Genomic DNA, 21,851 nt, shown 5'->3' with positions numbered 1-21,851 from the left:
AATCATAAGACCACTTTCTTGCCAGTAGACATTAAGGGTAATTCAGCTAAACCCTTCTTATATATATGCTAGGAGTTTGTGCAGATGTTTCTTGGCTGAAGTTATGCAGCTGCAAGGAGCTTATTAATTATAAAACATAAAATGGATTGTTCTGTAATTGTAACTCTCTTGGGTTCTAATACATTTTAAAATTAACATACATACATACTCAGGACTGGGATGGATATTGCTAGATTATTTATTACAGATGGACAGTTTAGTTAATGCAGAAAAAGGCTGGCCTTTCACACTGGAGCTTTCAAATATTTGTATCATATTAATATCTATGGTTCTATAATTCAGAACTGAAAGAACAGCTTGCACAAAGAGTACTCACACTGCTAGTGTTGCTGACCTCATCTAGGATGGACAGGTCCAGAATCTTTATTTTAATCCTATTGACAGTGCCTCAGTGGGAATAATTACAACCATCAGCCTCAAATCCAGACCTCCTGTCACTGATCTATAATGATTTTTCACAATGAAAATGAACAGCAGACTGGGAGGATGAAAACAACATGGTGTAATGATTATATTAAGATTTGTGAGATCCCTTCTGTATTATCCTTCTGCAAAGACATGACAATTTGGCACAGGACATATAAGATTTGTAATCACATGGGCAGTAAATATAGTTACAAACAGAAGTTTTTAAAAGAAAAAGTTTCACTCTTTTACAACATAGACTTGACTGGTAGTTTTAGAGTCGGTCTATTTGCAAAGTTTAGGTAAGTAAAAGCAGATCATCCTATAATAACTCTCAAATGCACAGTTCAATGCAAAAGGGGGCTGGGAAAAAATCCAGCAGCAAAGGGACACTTTATAATCCCAGATGCCCTTTTCCAGTAATTCATGTGCGTGTTCCAGTCGTGACTAAGTTAGACAGTGTAAATTACTTTTATAGTCTTAGATGGCATCTGTTATGCCTTCTATGGCACCTAATATATAGTGTTTTATAAGGATCCCAGACTGTAGTATTTCATTTATCTAACTACTATACAATGATAAATGTCTAGCTGAAAAAGATGTTTATTTCATCTCGCAAATGTTTTTTTAACTGCAATAGTGTCTAAAGATTATGTATGTTTCAATCAAAGAATTATGTTGTATGGTTTAGCCAGAGTAAACACAAGACTTTTAATGGTGCATCAGCAATAGTGTGAATGACATATCTAAATAGGGCTGTCCTGTGACTGCATACCATCACTAGCAGAATGTTTGCTGTTGCCTGTCAAGAATCTCTCTGACTTGATATTCACCTCCCAAACCTAATAAACCCTTGTTGTCCAAAGCCTTACTAATGTCTTCCCTGAGACATTCACATAATGCTGTTTGCACACATTTTTGAACATTTAAATAATACTATGGAGGGTTTTTTTTAAGATTAAATGAAAAATCCTACTTCCTACAGATCCTCTTAAATAAGAGGTTCCTTCTGATACATTTAAAATTCAAACAGTGTAGCAAGATCCAGATCATTTATTTAACTTCTCTAGGAGCAAAGAAATCCAATAGTTATAGAGCAATACTCTCAGATGTTTTGCTGGTTTATACTTAAACAATCACAGAATATAAAGCTTCTTTTAAATCAGAGAATACACAGTTTCACTGCACTGCAACAACAGAACTTAGAGCCTAAATATTATGAATGAAAACGCTGTAATAAAGAATGAATTTAAATGGCAATTAAAGTGACACTAGTGCAGTCTTGAACAAAATTAAGTGTTTGGACAAATTTTACTGTTGCATAGTACCTAACGCTTACCCCCTACATTTTCAAAGTATGTAAAGATTTAGACATGTGACCTCACATTAACCTTCATGGGAATGGCACAGCTAAATCACCACAAACAGCTTTGAAAATTTAACGGGTGAAACTCACAAAAAAAAGGAAAATGAAATAGGCTGAAACTCTGTTAATGATGACCTGCAAAAAAGGGGATGGGAAAAGAGGAAAATTGATTAGTTCTTTCCATTTTTGTTTTTTTATGATAACACAAGGATCAAACCTTCAAGATGCTCGCTCTAACGCTTGAAGTTCATCACACACTAAGTGCTTTGCTTGATCGGGCCACAGAACTCAAGCACCTTGCAGAATCATACCCATAAAAAAGTGCCTAAAAGTTCAGGATTTTTCCAGTTCCTCACAGAAATTTATTTTTCCCTGCTGGAGTCCACTGAATATTCCATGTTAAACTGGGGAATTAATGGTATTATGATATTACAAGTATGGAAGAAAAACATAATTAATTGAGATGGAAAATGTGGGGTTTTTTTTACTTAGTTAAGTAAAAACCCTGGTATAAAATGACTATAGTTAATTATTTAACATGCCTAGTCTTTCAAAAGGTTGAGCTGATAGAAATATTCTGAATTTAGATTCTTTTCAAAATTATTTTTGGACTCAATTAGAAATTCTAATGAATGTTAATATTTCAACAAGAAAATTTGGTCAAAATTTTCTTAAAAAGAAGACAAATTTTTCATCAAGACTTTTGTAAATAATTGTACTTGTTCTTGTTCAGCTCTAATAACAGCTGAGAAAACTCCCACTATATGTTTCCAAGTCATGAAAGAAGTACACCAACGAAAATAGGGAAAACAAGACGACATTCCTGATATTCCAGAGGGGAAAAAAAGGTAAAAAAACAAACAAAAAAAATAATCTTTCCAGGTATCCTGTATACAAAACACTCACTTTGGGTTTGTGTGGACTAGGATAAACAGGTTTTTTTTTAATAGAACATGTTAGCTAGCACATTGTATCTAACAGCTTCTAAAACTCTAATGCAGATGAGCCACATTTTACTTTAGTGTGAGCTGCTAAATACAACTTCTTGTATGCTAGAATTTTAGAATCCATTAGTTGAACATGCTAGCTAACATGTTCTAATAACAACCCTTTATCCTATGGGTGAAATTCATAACACCGGGGATACAAGCTCTATGCAGGTGTGTGGAGTGGTGGGGGAAGTGAAATGCATCCCCCAATGGAATATCAGGGTACAGAACTACATCCCCAGCCCCACCAAAGAAGAAAGTGGATTCCCCCTACCAGAACCTGATCCATTCATTTGGAGACTGTGTGCCTCCACATTTGCTCGGAGGGCCTATCCATGGAGAAGTCTGAATGACCTAGAGGGAATGATGCACTAAGACTCTCCCCTCCCAACTCTGTCTTGGCTCTTCCATTTCAGCTAGTGGCCCATCCTTCTCCTTGTTGAAGGCTCTTCAAAGGGATTCAGAGCAGCATGTATGGTTCCTCCATGAGCAAAGGGTGATAGACACCATCAGAGGACCTCAGGGGAACAATAAGCCCCTAGATTATTATGCTCTCACAGTGAAGTTTTATGATTATATAACACAAATGCTGACAGATCATTTTGCTATGCTGGTTTTAGTCACTAGACATTGTTATAATGAAATAAAACTAGCTACACAAAATCAAACTTTCAATACAAATACAGCAACATTTTCTAAATAGACTCATGAAAGGTTTTTGCTGAAAAAAGATCACAGATTTGTTTCAGTGTGTAGCAAGAAATAGCTCCAAAAGCAAACAAAAAGGCAAAAAAAATTACCAGTAAGGAAATCAATAAAATAGATTATTTTCATCAGCTATTCCTTTGATTGTAGCCTGGATGAACAAAGTTGCTTGAAGCTTCCCAAATGAGAATGATCCACAAACCAGCTACATTTTGTGCTCTCCTTTTTCAAACTCCACTGCAATTAAACTCCAACTCCGCCAAAATCAGTGGAGGTCTTTGCAGGCACAGGTGTCTGTCCACGCACAGGGGTCTATCCATGAGCAAAGCACAATCAGGGCCTTAGATATCAAGCAGATCAGGCAAAGAACTGTCTTCTTTTATGTCCTACATAGCATCAAGATTACTGCCAGAGCTCAATAAATAATATTCGGTAATAATATGATTCAATTTTCCGAAAAAATGAAAAAAGCAGTCAAAGCTGACAACTGTTGTATTTGTCTGAAGGCTTTGTAATGAACTACAAAAGATCCATAGATTTCATGGCCAGAAAGGACCACTATGATCCTCTAGTGTGACCTATATAACATATGACATAGAATTTCACCCAGGATGGCTTTAAAATATTTCTATTTAAGGAAGAAAGTTCAGGTAGAAATACATAGCAAGAGCTGAAAATATAGGTTACCATGTGGTAAATTCTGGGCAGCAATTTTTTTTCCTAACACTATATGCTCAATTAAAAAGCAAACAGGCTCTTCTGATGCTTCTTGTTACACAGCCTTAGCGCAGGGGTGGCCAACCTGTGGCTCCAGACCCACATGCGGCTCTTCAGAAGTTAATATGCAGCTCCTTGCATAAGCACCAACTCCGGGGCTGAAGCTACAGGTGCCAACTTTCCAATGTGCTACAGGGTGCTCACTGTTCAACTCCTGGCTCTGCCCCAGGCCCCGGCCCTACTCCACTCCTTTCCCCCAGGCCCCCCACCCCCTTCCCCTGAGTCTGCCATGCCCTTGCTCCTCCTCCCCCCGCCCCGAGCCTCCTGCACACCGCAAAACAGCTGATCGCGGCAAGTGGGAGGTGCAGGGATGGAGGGTTAGGTGGTGATCCGCTGTGCTACTAGCAGGTGGGAGACACTGGAGGCAGGGGGGAGCTGACGGGGGGCGGGGGCTGCTGACATATTACTGTGACTCTTTGGCAATGCATATTGGTAAATTCTATCTCCTTCTTGGGCTCAGGCTGGCCTGCCTTAGAGGCTGCTCCCAATTCAAAGGGAACTTCTGCTTTCGCGGCTATCACTAGTTTAGGCATTATGCTGCTGTCAAATAGTTCCCCCCTTTCCCAGGGCTAGAGTCACATACTCTGTAAAGATCAACACCTTTGGCAACTGGGTGCATGAGAATGATGTTAGAGAACACAGTGAACAAGTGGAAGGTTTATTCTTGTCTGATTAGCTTTAGAAGAGCCATACAGTCTGAAGTAGCCTTTCAAAATGAAATCAGCCAGGGAGAGCACCCAAAACACTATCGTCTCCTTCACTCTACTGTGAACAACTGAAATCTGTGGCTGGGCCTTCCATATTCCTCTCATCCGATCACAGAATCCAAATATTCAAAGACAATCTGCATTACCCGGCAGAAAAACCTGTGAGAGGGAGTGTGAGGTTGGTTGAGGGAAAATTCATGACATTCTATTTGTGGAGCTTCTTCCAAATTCTTCCTTCAAGGGAGGTGAAGTGGTAGGAGGGCTAAGGAAGGATGTTTTTCTCCTTGTAAAAATAACAGGGAGCTTACTCCCCCGCAGTGCCCTGTATAATTTAGGGTCTGCCAGCACTAGAGGTCTATGTGTTCAGATGCCCTGTGCCTCCATCCTACTTGTCCACTGCAGCTCTCCTTTGGTTGCCCATTAGTACAGCTCTGTCAGAGCCAGATTGACACTGGGCTTCCCCAAAAGGCAGCAGCCCCTCGAACAACTTACAAAGGGAGGCTCCACTACTCAGATGAGCGCTTTCAAGAATTAAGGCATCCTCAGGTATAAACTTCTGAGCACATTTCCCCAGTGTTGGCGGGGAAGGACATTCTGAACACTCCCACCCTTCCCCAAATTTGGCCCCATTCTTTTCAGTCCTGGATTCCCATCCCTACAGAGGCTTTCTGCAGGATCTGAGCATTCTGTCTGAGGGCTGTTGACCTCCTTATTCCACATGCGAAGGATGACATGCATCATAGTGATGCGGGGGTGCTGCCACACCCCTGGTTTGAAGTGGTTGCCATTATACACAGGGTTTACAGCTTGATTCAATGGCTCTCAGCACCCCCACTATCAAAATTGTTCCAGTACCCCTGACATGCATGCACAGATCTCCAAAGGACAATCTCAAAATTCTGCTTCACTACATGAAATCTCTGTCACAGATTGAATTACAGGGATTTTCTTGAGAAAACTAAGGTAACCTGTTTCAGGATAAACTATTTTGTTTAAAAAAAAAAAAGCAGTAAGTGTAGATTTTTTTTTAAAATGCTTTGGCACGATCTATTTGAATTAGATTTTTAATTTAATTGTAGTAATGCTTAATGACGAGCCAGCAAGAAATAAATCCGGAGGGCTTTTTCGTAATGTAAAACAGCAGCAGACATCTCTATAGGCTTTCCAATTGAAATGTAATTAAAATAATTCAATACCAGATTTTTGTTTCCTTTGGATAGTTTGACCTACTGTTAATGTTCTAGGCCTTGATCCAGCAGAATATATGTGGGGGATTCCAGGCTGTCCCCCAGAACTATACAGCTGGCCAACCTATCCAAGAGAAAGGTCAGCCTATTGTGACAAGGAAAAGCAAAACAGGCCATTCTCTGCATCTCTGTGCTGGGGAATGGAGGACCTGATTTAGGCCCCAATCCTGCAAATATTTATTCATGTGCTTAACTTTAAGCAGTAGGTCATCTTATTGACTTCAGAGGGAACAGTCACATTACTATAGTTAAGGAAGTGCGCAGGTATTTGTGGTTTTTGGAGGAAAAATTATGTAATTGAGCTCCCCGTACTCCACAACTAGGTCTAGCTGGGTGGGAGGACTAGAAGGTATGGGGAAGGAAATAAAAACATTAAACTTTTTCAAAATATGGCGCCACTCCAAATCCCATTGAAGCCAAAGGAACTTTTGACAGTGAATTCAGGAGGAGCTTCATCATGCCCTACGTTTCTAATATTATAATAAAAAAATTAAGTTAGATTAGGTTTTATTAATAATCTAAAGAAATAGGCAGCAGTTTCTGAAGAGATAAAAACAAATCTAACATGCTCATTTGAAAGAAATTCAGGAAGAAGGATATTATCATGGTAATATACTAGTACAAAATGGAGTTAGAATAAAATGTGAACAGATTTCTTTTTCTGGGTTTGCTTCAGTAAGACTGTGGTACTGGAAACGGTGATAACCCTATTTGCTTAAAGTTTTCATGAGGGAAACTTCCCAGAATCTCATAACTCTGCAGATCCAAATAGTAAAGCAAGAGGCACAATACTGTGAAATGAAGCTGTCTCTACTAATTGCACACCCTGATCACCACTGTATCTTATAGCTGATAACATATCAAATCTGCCTGGCTGATCCTGAGGATATGGAAATGTCACTTCACACTAAGCAGCTCAGAGAAAATAGGGAGGGGTAGTAAGGCAGTTCAAAGACAGCACCCATCTGAAATGATAAAAAGCATGCAGAGGAAAAGCAGACGACAGATTGTGAAAACAGAATAATCACAGATGGAGGCCAGGTGGGTGGGTCAAACAAGTTTTTTTTAAAAAATGGTTTATTTTCATACTTAAACAGCTCCCTGTTGTGTAAATGTTCAACAAAGAACTGATAAGAAAATGTATTTGTAAATGTCTTTGAACAAACAAAATGTCTTATAGTCAAGAGGGGCTTAGTTGTATATAATTAAGGGATAATGTGCATGGTTGAAGAGTATGAAGCAACACATGGCTTTTGCAAGTGATTAAACACCAATGCAAAGTGGAGGAGTTGGATGCCTGAAAAAGCATTTTAGTGCCAGCATGGCATGGCATCCTCTGAAGCAACAGACTTTATTCCTGTTATACAAGACAAAAAGATATTCACCAAACCCACACAAAAGAATATTTTTCTTGGATTGGAAAGTCCTATACTCCTGCTTAATCAAGCTTTCTAGCTATGTCACTCTCTGGGAAAAGCTACAAGAAGTAATCTTTTCATGGGCTGACCTAAAAAAAAAAAAGTGGAAAAGTAAAGTAAGAAAAAATTGCAAACCAATTTAGGGATTTCAGGGGCATTAATTTTTGAGGGTAACTTAACATTCTTCTTCTCTGAAATTAACTCCAATCTTTATTCTGAAATCATTAGCCATTTATCTTGACCGTGGCATTGACTGTACTGTTCTGAAACATTAAAAAATGCTTCATTGCACACTCATTCACTACACTATATTTAAAGGGTCAAATCCCTCAAATACTGCAGAACATGGATAACCCCATGCACATGAGTAGTTCAATTGAGTTAGGACAGTTCACTGGTTGTGTATCTGCACATCTGGAGCCGCAAATGGGACTACTCACATGAGTAAAGTAAATTGGGCCCTAAAGACCTGATCCACAGAAGTCAATGGGAGTCTGACTTTAGTGGGCTTTGAATTAGGCCCTGTGATAGTGCATCCAAAGGGCTATTTATTCAAATGCCATTTATAGATTTTACTTGATAATTGCCACTATAAACACACAATCTGCATTGCCTTTTGTGCTGTGGAAAGCTTTCCTTTACAAAGATCCAATGTATTTACCATATTTTAGTGTCAGACTTAAAATTCTGAAAGTTCTGATTTTTGTGTATGTTGTGCCTTCCGCTTCAAGTTGGTATCAGAAAAGTGAGGCAAAAGCATTCTAAAGACGCTGCAATGCGATAAAGAAATCAGAGTTCTGAATTTGGGGGAGGGCCCTTTATGTTGTCATGCTACATCTATTAGTTTTGATTGCCAAGCCAATTCATAAATTTATCTAACATGTGTGACCATGACTCAGAGTCCTATGTATGAATAATCTGCCCCCCACGTAAGTTCCTTTTTTGAGTAATCATTCAGATAGCTACTCCATGTCACTGGTTTGAGACAAGAACTCTCATCAACTTTGATTTCTTAGTTCACAATAAGACGTGTGGACGTTTGGTCCACAATCTGCTTGCTAGCTGCTGAGCAGGAAAAAAAACTGAGAGGAATTGGATGGAATTGTTACAAGTAAGCAAAGAAAGCTGATTCACAAAGTAAAAAAATGGGATTTTTTTATAAGTCAGATACACAAAGTTCTCCAACTGGCCTAACTGATAGATGGGGCTAACTTCTGCCCTCATATCACGAAGATGCAATTCCCTAAAGAGTTACTCTTGTGTTATAGAAGTTCCCTAGCAGCTCCATAATTAAGGCTGAACTTAGTTTTAAATCTTTCAGTCTGGGAGGAAAATCTATAGGAATCATTCTCAAATGTTGGCTGCCTCAAGGAAGAGGCTAGAACACATCCTAGGGAGGCAGCGATGGGCACGGCTGGAGGTGCATGGACAGATGCAACGTGCAGACTTTGGCAGAAGGCATTCCGCGCTGCCTCTCTGAGCTCCACCATGCATCTGTCCCCAGTCCCACTACACAGTCCAGTGCCCTAGCCCCAATTGGAAGCCTAACTCTCTAGTTTCAGCCTCCCTCTCCCACAATGGCCTTCATGCCTATTAGTTCCCTTGCCTACATCTATGTTCACCCCCTTCCATCTGAGACTTCCTGATGCCTATTACATCTGGCAGCAGGAATATAGTCCAATAGACCTGCTCATTTCAGTCTGAATGGGTTTGGTCTCAGGAGAACTACACGATGCTCAAAGGAGAGGGTCTCTTCATAACAGATCTGCAATCTTCACTCCTGAGAAACTTACAGCTCAAAATGTCTCTCTTTCTCCTTACCTCTTTATTAACAAACCTAGGAGATGGAGTGGAATGCCTGACGGCCACTCCCGGGAAATTTGTGGGGGAGGGGATTGTTGAGAGGGAGGCATATATGGTGACTGCATGGATGGGATGAATAAACACATGCAAGGGAGCTCAGGAACAGAGGTGCTAACAACCAATGTCATGGTCTGCACTACAAAGCTGTGCAGAGACTTGCTGACTAGAGGTTCTAGACTAGTTTCTCAGCTACTCATGTCAGTTCTAATGTATACAGCCAACCACAATACACCCATCCAGTTCCTCAAATCACACTCAAATGCACAACTTAACCCTCAATATTTCATTTTTTCATGCAAAAGTAACACCTTTTTAAAAGTTTACCTGAGCCACTAGATGAAGAATGAAGAGTAATGACAAATGAACATAGTGGATCAATCTCCAAACAGAGTGTTTAAAGCTGTCCTGGGCAGATCATACCTTCCCCTGACAAATACCACACACAGACTTTTGTAACATTTGTATTGCTCTGTCATGCCAATAGAATCTCAGTGACTAAAATGAGTCCAACAATCTGTTTACTGTGGAGATCAGATCTTAATCAGTTGAGGTTGGTATATCTGAGTGTGCATGTGGAGAATTGGTCACGTGCACTGTGACTGGCTATCTGTTGGAACTGAAAGTGAGTTAGTTATAGAGCTGAATCTTCTGAGAGGGTTTTTTGTTGTTGTTGGGAGATATTAAATTTTTATGGTAAGGCACTAATATAGAGTTTGGTGTGAATATGAACATTGGCTTAGCTAGTAATTTCTTTGATTTTCAGTGACTGTATTGAGTGAACATGCACTTGAGCAACCTTAGCGCTAAATTAAGGATTTTCTGTATGTGGTTATATTAAAGAAGAATTGAATCTATCGGGAATAACTTATGTGCCACAGCTTAAAATGTAAAAGCAGCAAAGAGACCTGTGGCACCTTATAGACTAACAGACGTTTTGGAGCATGAGCTTTCGTGGGTGAATACCCACTTTGTCGGATGCGTGTAGTGGAAATTTCCAGGGGCAGGTATATATATGCAAGCAAGAAGCAGGCTAGAGATAACGAGGTTGGTTCAATCAGGGAGGATGAGGCCCTCTTCTAGCAGCTGAGGTGTGAAAACCAAGGGAGGAGAAACTGGTTTTGTAGTTGGCTACAAACCTCCCTTGGTTTTCACACTTCAGCTGCTAGAAGAGGGCCTCATCCTCCCTAATTGAACCAACCTCATTATCTCTAGCCTGCTTCTTGCTTGCATATATATACCTGCCCCTGGAAATTTCCACTACACGCATCCGACAAAGTGGGTATTCACCCACGAAAGCTCATGCTCCAAAACGTCTGTTAGTCTATAAGGTGCCACAGGACTCTTTGCTGCTTTTACAGATCCAGACTAACACGGCTACCCTTCTGATAGCTTAAAATGTGTAAGGTTTTTTTGGTTTGCTTTTTCCTTTTATGAGCTTTTGCAATAATTAAAAGTATACATTCTGTCAGAAAGTAAAATGCAGGAATTGAGTAATAAATCACAAAGAAGGGGGAATTAAAGCATATCAAATCCTACTATAGAAAACAGCCAGTAGAAAATAACACCATAGAGATGACTAAGTATTAAAAGAACTGAGCATCTATTAGCTAGTATTTATCAAAGAGAGCGTAGTATAGTGATTTTTGGCATAAAAACAAATTAAACCCTAGAAAGATATTGTAGGAAAGAGAATATCACAAGATATTATTGATATTAATGATATTCAGGGAGCAAGGATTTATCAGGGATTTCAACACCTGAATCCTGTTCTTCACTTACAAGATATGAGTTCTGTTATTAAACTCTAAAATGAAAAAAGATTTTGCATTACAGCGTTATGTAATGCCTTACCATTTTAATTAAATAAAGTTAGTGGAAAGTGATACCAAGAACTGGAAAGGCACAGAACAGAATTTGATAATAAAACTGATAATTTTCTATATGGAGTATAAGTAATTTTATAGAAAGCAAGAAAAACTGAAATTTTATTTCAGATTTTCTTTGTTTCCAGACCTCATTCATTATCTATTTGTTGAGAAAATGATATTAGTTTTACTTACAATAGACATGTTCTGCAAAATAAAAATTGTTGGGTGGTTTTTTTTGTGTATTGTTTTTTAAGAAGATGTATTTAGTTTTTCAGGAATCCGCATAGTGAATATTAAATCTCCTGAAATTCCCAGAACCAACACTGCTATGCCATGCGCTAACTTTCTTAAAAAAGTTATAGCCACTGGTTTATATTAAAGGTAACAAGCAAATATGAATGCTGTGCCTATTAAGACTTGAACATATGAATGACTTTAGGTACACAAGTTCCATTGACATCAGTGGAACTATTTATGTTCCTAAAGTTAAGCCCGTGTGTGTTTGTAGGATCGGGGCCTTAGTCTTGGCTGACTAGTATTTTCTTTAGAAGTGCTATCATTAGATCCTTTATTTTATTTAATATACAATGGTAAAACACATCAGCAATGACAGTCTCGATATGCATTGCTATTTTACTTTGTGCTATGACACTCTATACTGGTCTTCTATTTTTAAACTGGTAACTGACAGGAAGAGGTAAGTAACTGAGATGAAGCCAAGAGCAGTTAAACATTACCAGTTATTACTGGCCTTGCAAAAGTTCAGATTTCCAAGGCTTTATCGTTACCTTTAGAAAAGTAAAGCACTTTAGTTGGTTTTGCCCATTTTATTTTCCTTTAAGTTTTGAGTCACATCACACACATGACATCTGTGAAATCTCAGATGCAACAGTGACATATTGGACTTAGCCATCATGCACATGGGGCACAATAAGCAGAAAGCATGTACAATGCTAGGTTGTGAGAATCCCTAATGAACAGCCCACCATCACATTCTGCACTGAAGAGGCTGCCAGCTCCTCTGTCTAACCATTAACTCCATTGTTCAAATCACAATGCATTTTTGTATTTATCTTTGCTGCCCTTATCCAATAAGGTACCCAAATAGACCAAGCTGAACACTGTTTGACCTGCAGCATTTATTTATTTTTTATAATGGTGGATAACTTTGCCAAGTAAAACAGAAACACTTGGCTAGTTGTAACATGGTTTAAGATTAAAGAGGAACACCAAACTCACCTAAAACCCTCAAGCACTCAGGAGAAGGCCTCATCCTGCAAACTCCTACATGCTTAACAACAATGAGACTTTTCACATGAATGACTCTGCTTACGTGTATTTTCAGGATCAGGCCCAAATATGTACACAACTGTAAGAGAGTTGTTTTTCAGCCAGTTTTCATTCTTAAACAGACTTCAGTCTTGCTCCTGCTCCACAAACTGCCTCCTACCTTTCCACAAGTGCCCAAAGCTCCAAATGTATGGCTGCTAAAACCTCCATCTCTTCCGTCCTCGCACTAGTACCCCAGCACACACTGCACAATGTGTGTGCATCATCAACAGAAAAATCTGTCACATAAGTATGAAAATGGGAGGCAGCGTAAAATAAAATGGAATTTAATATGAAAATAACCCCGGGGATCCTGTACTGACAGAATCTGTTATTATATTCGATTCATTGACACAACCATCTTATAGTTTGAGTGAAGCTGCTACAAAATTTCCAGTTTACCACACTAGAGTGGGGTAGAATACACACAGCTTGCTTGCAGGAGTCTAGTCTAGACTTTTTACCTTTTCCAAGATAAAGTTTCTACAACATCCCTTGGGCAGCTTGTCCCAATGTCTAATTGATCTTATAATTGTTCCCCGTCTCCCCCCTCCCAAAAAAAAAAAAAACCTTAATGTGAATTGTTCCTGCTGGAGTTTAAGAACATAGCATCTTTATTTATGCCCACTGGCAGGTGAGAATAAATTATCCCTCTTCTTTTTGGAACACTCCATAACAAGTCAGCAGATTGTAAGACTCTGCAAAAGAATGCAGGGTTCTTGTGTTCTGTCATCTTTGGCTCAAGTACTACAACCCCACATTAAGATTCAGGGGAATTACTGATGACCCTTGCTGCCAGGTGAGTCCAATTAACTCCTACCACAACATAAAGGGGGTGGGATGGGAGGGTGCCTCTTTAGGCCAGGGAGAAGTAGAATAGAAGGACAGGTGGAGGGAAAGCCCAGGGACAGCCAAGCTCAGGAAGGAAGATGAGGCTGAGGTTTATGATGCCTTTTAGGTTTTGATTTACCGATAAAGCCAAACTTCAGAAATGGGTCTTTGTGCTCTGCTAAGTATTGGGAAGGAATCTAGCTCATGTACTCACACACCCCTTTCCCTATGCATAAATGTTCTGGTTTTATACTACTCCCATTAAATCCAGGAAATAAGAGTACCCTACTATTCTACTGAAGGTCACACAGCCATATAGTCTTTTCTGAGCAGACTCATTTACTGTCTGCATCTGTTAAGCTTTCGGAGGGTAGTCTTAATTTCATGAGTTTTAAATTACTCTAAATTATGATATATAGACACTCCAAATATTGTGGTGCAGTGAGAGGTAAGTAACTTTATAAATAAAGATAGTATACCTCCTTCATTAACCTAAACATTTCCATTTTCTCCTTAACCACAGTTTAGCGGCCGGGATCACAAAGTACATTACTGTTATTTTCTTTACTTCTCAGTCTTTCCAATGAGCTACTGCTGTTGAGTTGAGTAGGTTCTCTCTTGAATATCCTTTTTCTTAGAAGATGATGACCACAATCATTTGATCTGTCCCGTCCTTGCTTCCCATTCTATAAGTGGAGCTTCTAGCAAAGTGTTTCAAGACTATTTTTGTCTGTCTACTCTTCCTCAGATTGTCCAGCTGGCATTTAGATTCACAGACCTTCTGTTTCAGTTTGCACTGCAAATTCCTTCCTGCTGAAACATGCCTATTATTCTTCCACTGCTCATTATTGCCCTCATTCAGGCCTCTATACTGCAAGGTGCTGAGTAACCTCAACTTCCATGGAAGGCAATATAGCCAATCAGAAGCTATATATAGAAGGTGCATTGCACCTATCTTAAAAAAAATAGGTTTGGGCTTTCTTACTCTGCCTTGCTCCAACTGTCCTTGATATGAGGCACACACATTTAAAATGTCATGCAAACAAACAAAAAAGCACAGCAAGTTTTAATACTGACTTTTTCTTTTAAAGTTACATATACATATATTTCTTTAAGTATGCAGGAGCAGATTCTCCACCCAGTTCTACTCCCTTTGGCCTGGTCTACACTAAGGGGGGGGGTCGAACTAAGGTACGCAACTTCAGCTACGCAAATAGCGTAGCTGAAGTCGAAGTACCTTAGTTCGGGCTACTCACCCGTCCAGACGCCGCGGGATCGAAGTCCGCGGCTCCAAGGTCGACTCCGCCACCGCCATTCGTGGTGGTGGAGTTCCGGAGTCGACCGGAGCGCGTGGGGAGTTCGAACTATCGCGTCTTGATTAGACGCGATAGTTCGAACTCCTAGAAGTCGAACTCTCCGCGTCAACCCACGCAGTAAGTATAGACCTACCCTTTGTGATGCTCAGATAAGGAAGAGAAAGCAAAAAACAAAACAAACACCCAGCATGGAAGCAGCAGAGAATCTGTTCCATGAACAGATAGATATTTGACTCACATTTTTGGTTTGACTAATTTTTAATCATTACTGGGATACCATCTTACCTGGACAAATTGCATATACAAGCAGTGTTTGTTTCTGTGCAGCGCACTGGGCTATGTGCAGCAGCTTTCCAACCTCAAACCTTTTTTTCTTTATTCACTTTCAAGACGCCATTGCTAGCTAAATATTACAGGTGTTTGGTAAGTTTTACATGATCTGCTTTTGCACAAAAAATTGTCTTGCTTGGGAGAACTGTCCATTTCAGCTGATGGCACTAATGCTGACGCAACAGATGCTGTGAAAGCTGCTGCCTCTTCTGTCAGTGTTGTTGATACCACTGTGAGGCAGTAAAGTAAGTAGCCAGGGGACTAGACTGGGAGCCAACAGCCCTGGGTTCTATTCCTATCTGTGCCACTGAGTTTGCCACTTGCCATCTCATTTTCCTCTTTGTTTTGTCAGTTTACATGGTTAGCTCTTCAGGGCAGAGACTGTCCCTTACTGGTGTGTGTACAATAGCGAGGACAGTGGAGCCAAGATATTTCTGTAATAACTAAAAACAAATTTTTTTTCAATAAATATATACAGCTCCAGAAAGCACTTTTATTGTTTAAAGGAAAATGTCAGTGGAATAGAGAAATTGCCCTAAGCAGTCGATCCACTGAAAAACCCAGCTACAAAAATAATGACTATATTTCTTTCAAATAATAATACCTGGCTCCTACATAGTGCTTTTCGTCAGCAGATCTCAATACTATACCTATATATTTAAAAATAAATAGGAAATAATGAATTTGGAAGCAGCCATATTGTCAGCCTGATGCCATGTACGTAACAAGAAAAGAAAATCAGAGCTGTAGTAAAGAGGTAACAATTGCCACATCTTTTTACGTAATTGGGGGTGTGCACACACATGAGCATGTCCATATGAAGGAGGGGCTTATTTTGACTGGTCTGTTTTAATGAAATACTACATTTCCTACCTACAGAGAGCGTGAAAAATTCCTGCTGGTCCCTGTGCCTTTAAGTATAGTTTTCTGTATCTCTGGCAGCAGCTCTGGGATTCCTGTCTCAATTCATTTCATCAAAAGGCATTGTCTTTTAGAAGTGCCATTAATATGGCAGCTTCCAGAGACTACACAGATTCCTCGTTCATATAAAAGATGGTGAAATAGTTCCAGAAATTTTAAAATACTTATTTGCATACTGAGGAAACTGAGGCTGAGGGGCTGAAGTGACTTTCTCAAAGTCCTCCAGCAGGCCAATTGCAGGATAGGGAATGGAGTCCAGTCTCTGAGTCCTAGTCAGTGCTCTATCCACTAGGTACTCAACACCTCACAGGATTAGGCTGTAGTGGATTTTTTTTCTTCTGTAATCACGTAAAGCTATAGTAAAAGTCATTGTAGCTTTCTTTTAAAAATTCATAATGGTATCAACAATGGTGACAGAGGCAGCAGTTTTCATAGCATCAGTTATATCAAAATTAGTGTCATCAGCATAAACAGATCATGTTTGACACACTTTTCCCACGTGAGTCAATAAGACTCAGCTACTCTGTCCACTGATTGCTGATGGAGGATTCCTTTGAGTTGATGAGTAATGTCTGAAGTTATCTAGCCATATTTTAAATTGGAGCTCATTAATTATTTTCTCCAAATCGCTGTCTGATAAACATACACTGCTACTTATTTGGGAATTTTTGGCTAAGGAATACAGTGCACTCAAAGTACTGTACCTATATGGCAATGTAGAAAAATCAACTTAATTATGATTTTGTCCATACAGGCTAAATAATGGTGAATAAAATGTGAATTCTGAATTAGGATCTTCCCACAACCCCCTTTCTAATTTCCAGTATTCAGAGTCACAATGTCAACCAAAGTCAGGAGAAATGGCATTCCAGAAAGCATTACGACCATTATTAGGATGCTCTGTTCCAACTACTATTAGACTCAAATAAATCTTGATATCTGTGTGACTCATTACAGTGAAATTAAATGAGAACAAATAGACAAAATATATATCTAGAGCGTTTATCTCTAGATCAGTGAAAGACAGTCACTGAAACATTCTGAGGTACAGTAACCAGCAATGAGTTCTGTAACCTTTAGGAATATATTTTTTGTTACTGTTTGCAATTAGCATACTTCATTAATCTTTATAACAGATAAAACCAACCAATGACTGAACTCTTCAGTATTTCCACACAACAGCCCCACTCTTACACTTACAATTGCCAACCCTCCAGGACTGTCCTGGAGTCACCAGGAATTAAAGATTAATTTTTAAATAAAAGATTGTCATGATGAAACCTCCAGAAATACATCCAACCAAAATTGGCAACTCTTCTTACACTTTACCTAAAAACTGCCCTTCCCCCCAAAAAAAATACAACATGCAGTTTAATTCTAAAATGTTCCAGGCAGAACTAAAAGCAGCATGGGTAAGCAACAAAGGAAGACTGATCTTATACAGCTAGCAAGAGTGTTAAAACATGTGGTTCCCCTTTTATAACTGCATGCATTGTAAAAGCACAGAAGCTCTATGTTCACACCAAATCAATCCTCCATTTACCCCTAGACATTTTAATCTGTTTCCTTAAAAGGACAGGTGCTGATAAAGATTTGAAACAGAGCCTGAATTAAGAAAATGACAGGAAGAAAGGATCCCTGCTGCTGGTAAATGGCACTCTCACTGGGATTGCATTTCTTGAATATTCTCCTTCAAGGAGAAGAGCATATCAGTTTTTACACTTCAGCCAGGGAAAGCGATTGACTGAAATTAGAGCTGCTAAAACTAAACAGGTACTGTGAAATCTAAGGAAACACTGCACAGAGACCTTAGAAGGGGGAAAGGGGATAAAATTCTCTTTATCCTTAGAAAATCAGCACATTATTCCTACTGAGCTAACAGGCTTAAGCGTAAGGCAGATTACAAGGTAGCTGAAGACAAATGTTTCATTCAGAAATCCATCCTTTACAACAAATAACTTTCTGCACAGAAGCATAGTAAAATCACATCTCTTATTAAATTCACTTCTCCTGTTACTATAGAAAACACTTTAAAAAAATAGTTCATGAATGTATTGGCAAGTGCTCTATGCATTGTTCATAGCTGCAAAATTAAACATGGAAAAGTAACCTATATCCTACCTCTATTAACCATCTTTCAAAAAGTTGACAATTTTCCTTTTCACTTCTCATCATTATCCACTGAGGAGCAGCTGACTCATCAAAAACCTAGAAATAAACCTTATGTGTCATGGACTCCTCTCTTTTTTATTGTCTGGTTTTACAAAACACATTTACCTAAATCAGGATCTTATGTTGTTTAGAAGTTCAGCTCTTGCTGATATTGCTGATATTTCTTATCTGAAGTCACTAGTCTTCTGTGACATCAATTAGTTGGCATAGAAATTATTATGCTGTAATAAACAGAATATTCAAAATCAAATCCTGGCCCCATTACACTCAATGCGGGCCAGAATTCTACCCATTGATTTTAGCTGAGAAACAATCAGCTGGAACTGAGTAACAAAGATCCAGTTTTCATGAAAATATTTGGACCAATCCAATAGTTTTGCCATTTATTTCTATGGGAGCACAAGGAGACTCATCACCTGTAAATAGATAGTGGTAGAAATAAATATACATGCACACATACATGGCAGCACCCATAAAGAAATATTTATGTGTACTATGGAGTGTTTTTCAGACTTTCCATAAGGAACCAATATATCTTAAAAGTGACCTGAAGATCCCTATAACTTTAGCAATGTGCTAATTCTCCAAAGAGGCAAATTAAGTGAGGGCATTCAGTATAAATGTGAAGGTTACTTTTTTTGTTCTTGAATCCCAAATTATCCTGCCTTGCTCTGAACACCACCTCCTATTTGAATAATGACGGGCACTTTGCTGGTGAGTTTGTATCAACCTTGAACCAAGGAACTGGGTTAAGGAACGTGTGGTGGAGGGAGAAGGGAGGGGTTAGCTCTGGGTTTTTTGGGTTGTTTTTTTTTTAAGCATTTCACATCACTTTGTAGGTTTGTGGGGAAATGTTTTATCATTCTTTCAGATTCAAAATATTAAGAGTTAAAGTTACAACACCTACATGATATACTATCTAATTAGAGAAGCAAGGTGGGTGAGGTAATATCTTTCATTGGACCAACTTCTGTTGGTGAGAGAGACACGCTTTCGAGCCACACAGAGCTCTTTGTCATGTCTGGGAAAGGTACTAAGTGTGTCAAAACTAAATACAAGAAGATTGAACAGATAGAATATGTGCTGTTTATGCTCAACTAAAGGACCATTCAAGGTGAAGTGGCCCTTAAACACCCCTATACTCAGAGGACAAAAAGGGGTGGTTAGTAAGTTACAGATTATAATAAGAAGCCATAAATCCAGTGTCTTAATAAAGACCACAATTTTTAGTATTTAGCAAAGTTATGAATTTAAACTCCCAGGCTCAGCTTTTGAGAGTGTTGTGCAGGTTTCCTTTGAGAATGAGGATTGATAGGTCAGATATAGAGTGATCGTTTTATGAAAAGTGTTCATCCACAGGTGAAAAGGGTGTTTTTGTCTTTTATTGTTTTCCTGTGTGAGTTCTTTCGAAAGCATAGTGATTGTCTGGTTTCACTCACATAGTTAGTATTGGTGCATTTAGTGCACTGGATGAGGTGCACACCACATGTTGTGATAGGCATGTGAAGGACCCAAGGATCTTGAAAGGTGTGTTGTGCGGGGTGCTGATCATTGTAATAGTGGAGATATGTCTGCAGGTTTTGCATCCATTGCTCTGGCAGGGTCTGGCACCGCTTTGAGTTGGTGTGTCCTGATCTGCAGGGAGCTTGCATCTGATGGTGAGCTTGGAGAGACTGGGGGTTGTTTGAAGGTCAGAAGAGGGGATTCAGCGAAGATTACTTTCAGGATGGGGACCTTATCAAGTGTGGGTTGTAGTTTGATGTTACCCCGAATAGGTTCCAGTGTGGGGTGGTAGCTGACAGCTAAGGGTGTGTGATCAGAGACACTTTTATTTCTGTATTGAAGCAGGTTCCCTCAGGGTATTTGGGTGGCCCATTCCATGATGCAGTCTACAAGTGAAGTGTCCTTGTTTGGTGAAGGCGGTTTTGAGTGTGTTAAGGTGTATATCCTGGACTTTCTCTTCAGAGCACATTCTGTATTATCTGAGTCCCTGGCTACAGATAATAGATTTCTTCATGTGCTTGGGGTGGTTAATGGATCTGTGAAGGTAGCTGTGGTGATCCGGGGGTTTCTTGTATATAGTTATTTGTGAGGTTCCATTGTTGAAGCTCATCTTGATGTCCTGGAAGTTAATGCTAGCATAGGAACATTCCAGAGAGTTTAATGGATGGGTCATGGTTGTTGAATTTGTGGTAGAAATCTATGAGGGCCTTTAAGTTGTCTGTCCAGAGAATAAAAATATCATTCATGTATCTCACATATATCATTTGTTTTGTGGTGCATTTTGTCCAGAACAACACTACAAACTATCTAATTAGCACTTACCTTAGAATTTTAGCAACAGAATGAAAATAGCCAAAATGTAAAATAAAAAGCTGACATCTAAACTTTTTTAATCTGTTCTTGCCCTGATAGTTAATATGGCTCATTTATCACAGAAAAGTAGTGTATGTGCTGACCCAAGAATGAAACTTATTGCAAATGCACAATAGCAAGATACTAATAGCTCTGAGTGCTATTAATACATGGTGGTAAGAATAAACATATCTATGTGATTTTAATGAGTTTAATAGGGATGCTTCTGGGCAGCATCAAGGATACTCTTGCTGGTAGGCACTATACACAAATATAATCCATTATTTGTTATTAATAAATAAATCAATTTTCTTCCCCTTCCACCTCTGAAGCACACAACAAGCAATTAAAAAGAAAAGGGGGAAAAATGAGTCCACACAAAACAAGATCTAGCTTCCTTCTCCATCCAAAAATATAATACCACAAAACGTTGGTTACTTTCCCCCTCCAGAGCATGAATATTCCTCTTGGAAGCTCAAAAGGCTCTAGCAGGTAGGCAGAGTTAGTCCAACCTAAACCTCATAAAAACCACTGGCGGCTGCCTAGTGATGTGGCAGTCATCCAGAAAGTCCTGCCATGGGACGTGTAACTTCACCTGTTTGTGTTCCTGTGCTCTAGGAGTCAGACTGCTAGGGTTCTTTTTTCCTGGGCAGAAGGACTTCTGTGTAGCTTCTCCCACAGCATGGTATAGCATCTCACATCACAAGTATGTGATCGCTGTCCCATGACAGATTTCTCCTACACTCTGTGTATACGGTACAATAATGTTTGAAACACATTTTTAGACCAGCTGTCACAGAGTAGTCCCCACATAGCAAAAGCACATCTGTCGCATGAACACATGAACTTGAGAACTTTGGTACAATCTGTTTATGTCAACAGCCTCATTCTGATTCCACTTACACCCATGAAAATTAGGAGTAACCTCCTGAAGTTAGTGTTGTAAAAGTGATATGAGATCAGAATCAAACCCCAAGTGTTCATGTTCCACTGTCACCAAGGGGAAAAACAACTGACAGGCACTAACATACATAGAGAGAGAGGAGAATGCTGTACAAGGGAATGAAAAGGAGGTATGTTCACTACTGCCAACATCAAGCATAAAAACAAAACAAAACAAAACCATGAGCCAGGCTCCCCAAAATCATGAAATTGGCTTAAAAGTTGTGAGGTTTTTAAATAATATGTGTAG

General features: G+C 39.2%; 1 protein-coding gene across 7 annotated transcripts in view; it reads right to left on the bottom strand.

Annotated features, from left to right (window-relative positions):
• The window catches only part of EPHA7 (EPH receptor A7), a 168,537-nt gene that overhangs the window by 112,226 nt on the left and 34,460 nt on the right, over positions 1-21,851 (bottom strand). Inside the window, exon 1 of one of the 7 annotated variants that reach the window (XM_039531216.1) lies at positions 18,254-18,381. The exons of the other annotated variants lie outside the window; for them this stretch is intronic. Coding sequence (XP_039387150.1) covers positions 18,254-18,266 — 13 coding nt within the window. The 5' untranslated portion in view covers positions 18,267-18,381. Of the gene's footprint in view, positions 1-18,253; positions 18,382-21,851 lie in introns of those variants that run through there. 7 annotated transcript variants of the gene reach the window in all.

This window comes from Mauremys reevesii, linkage group 3 (assembly GCF_016161935.1).
Source record: "Mauremys reevesii isolate NIE-2019 linkage group 3, ASM1616193v1, whole genome shotgun sequence".
NCBI classification, from domain to species: Eukaryota; Metazoa; Chordata; order Testudines; family Geoemydidae; genus Mauremys; species Mauremys reevesii.
The sequence above is the reverse complement of the archived record's forward strand: the minus strand, read 5'-3'. Positions and strand labels throughout refer to the sequence as shown.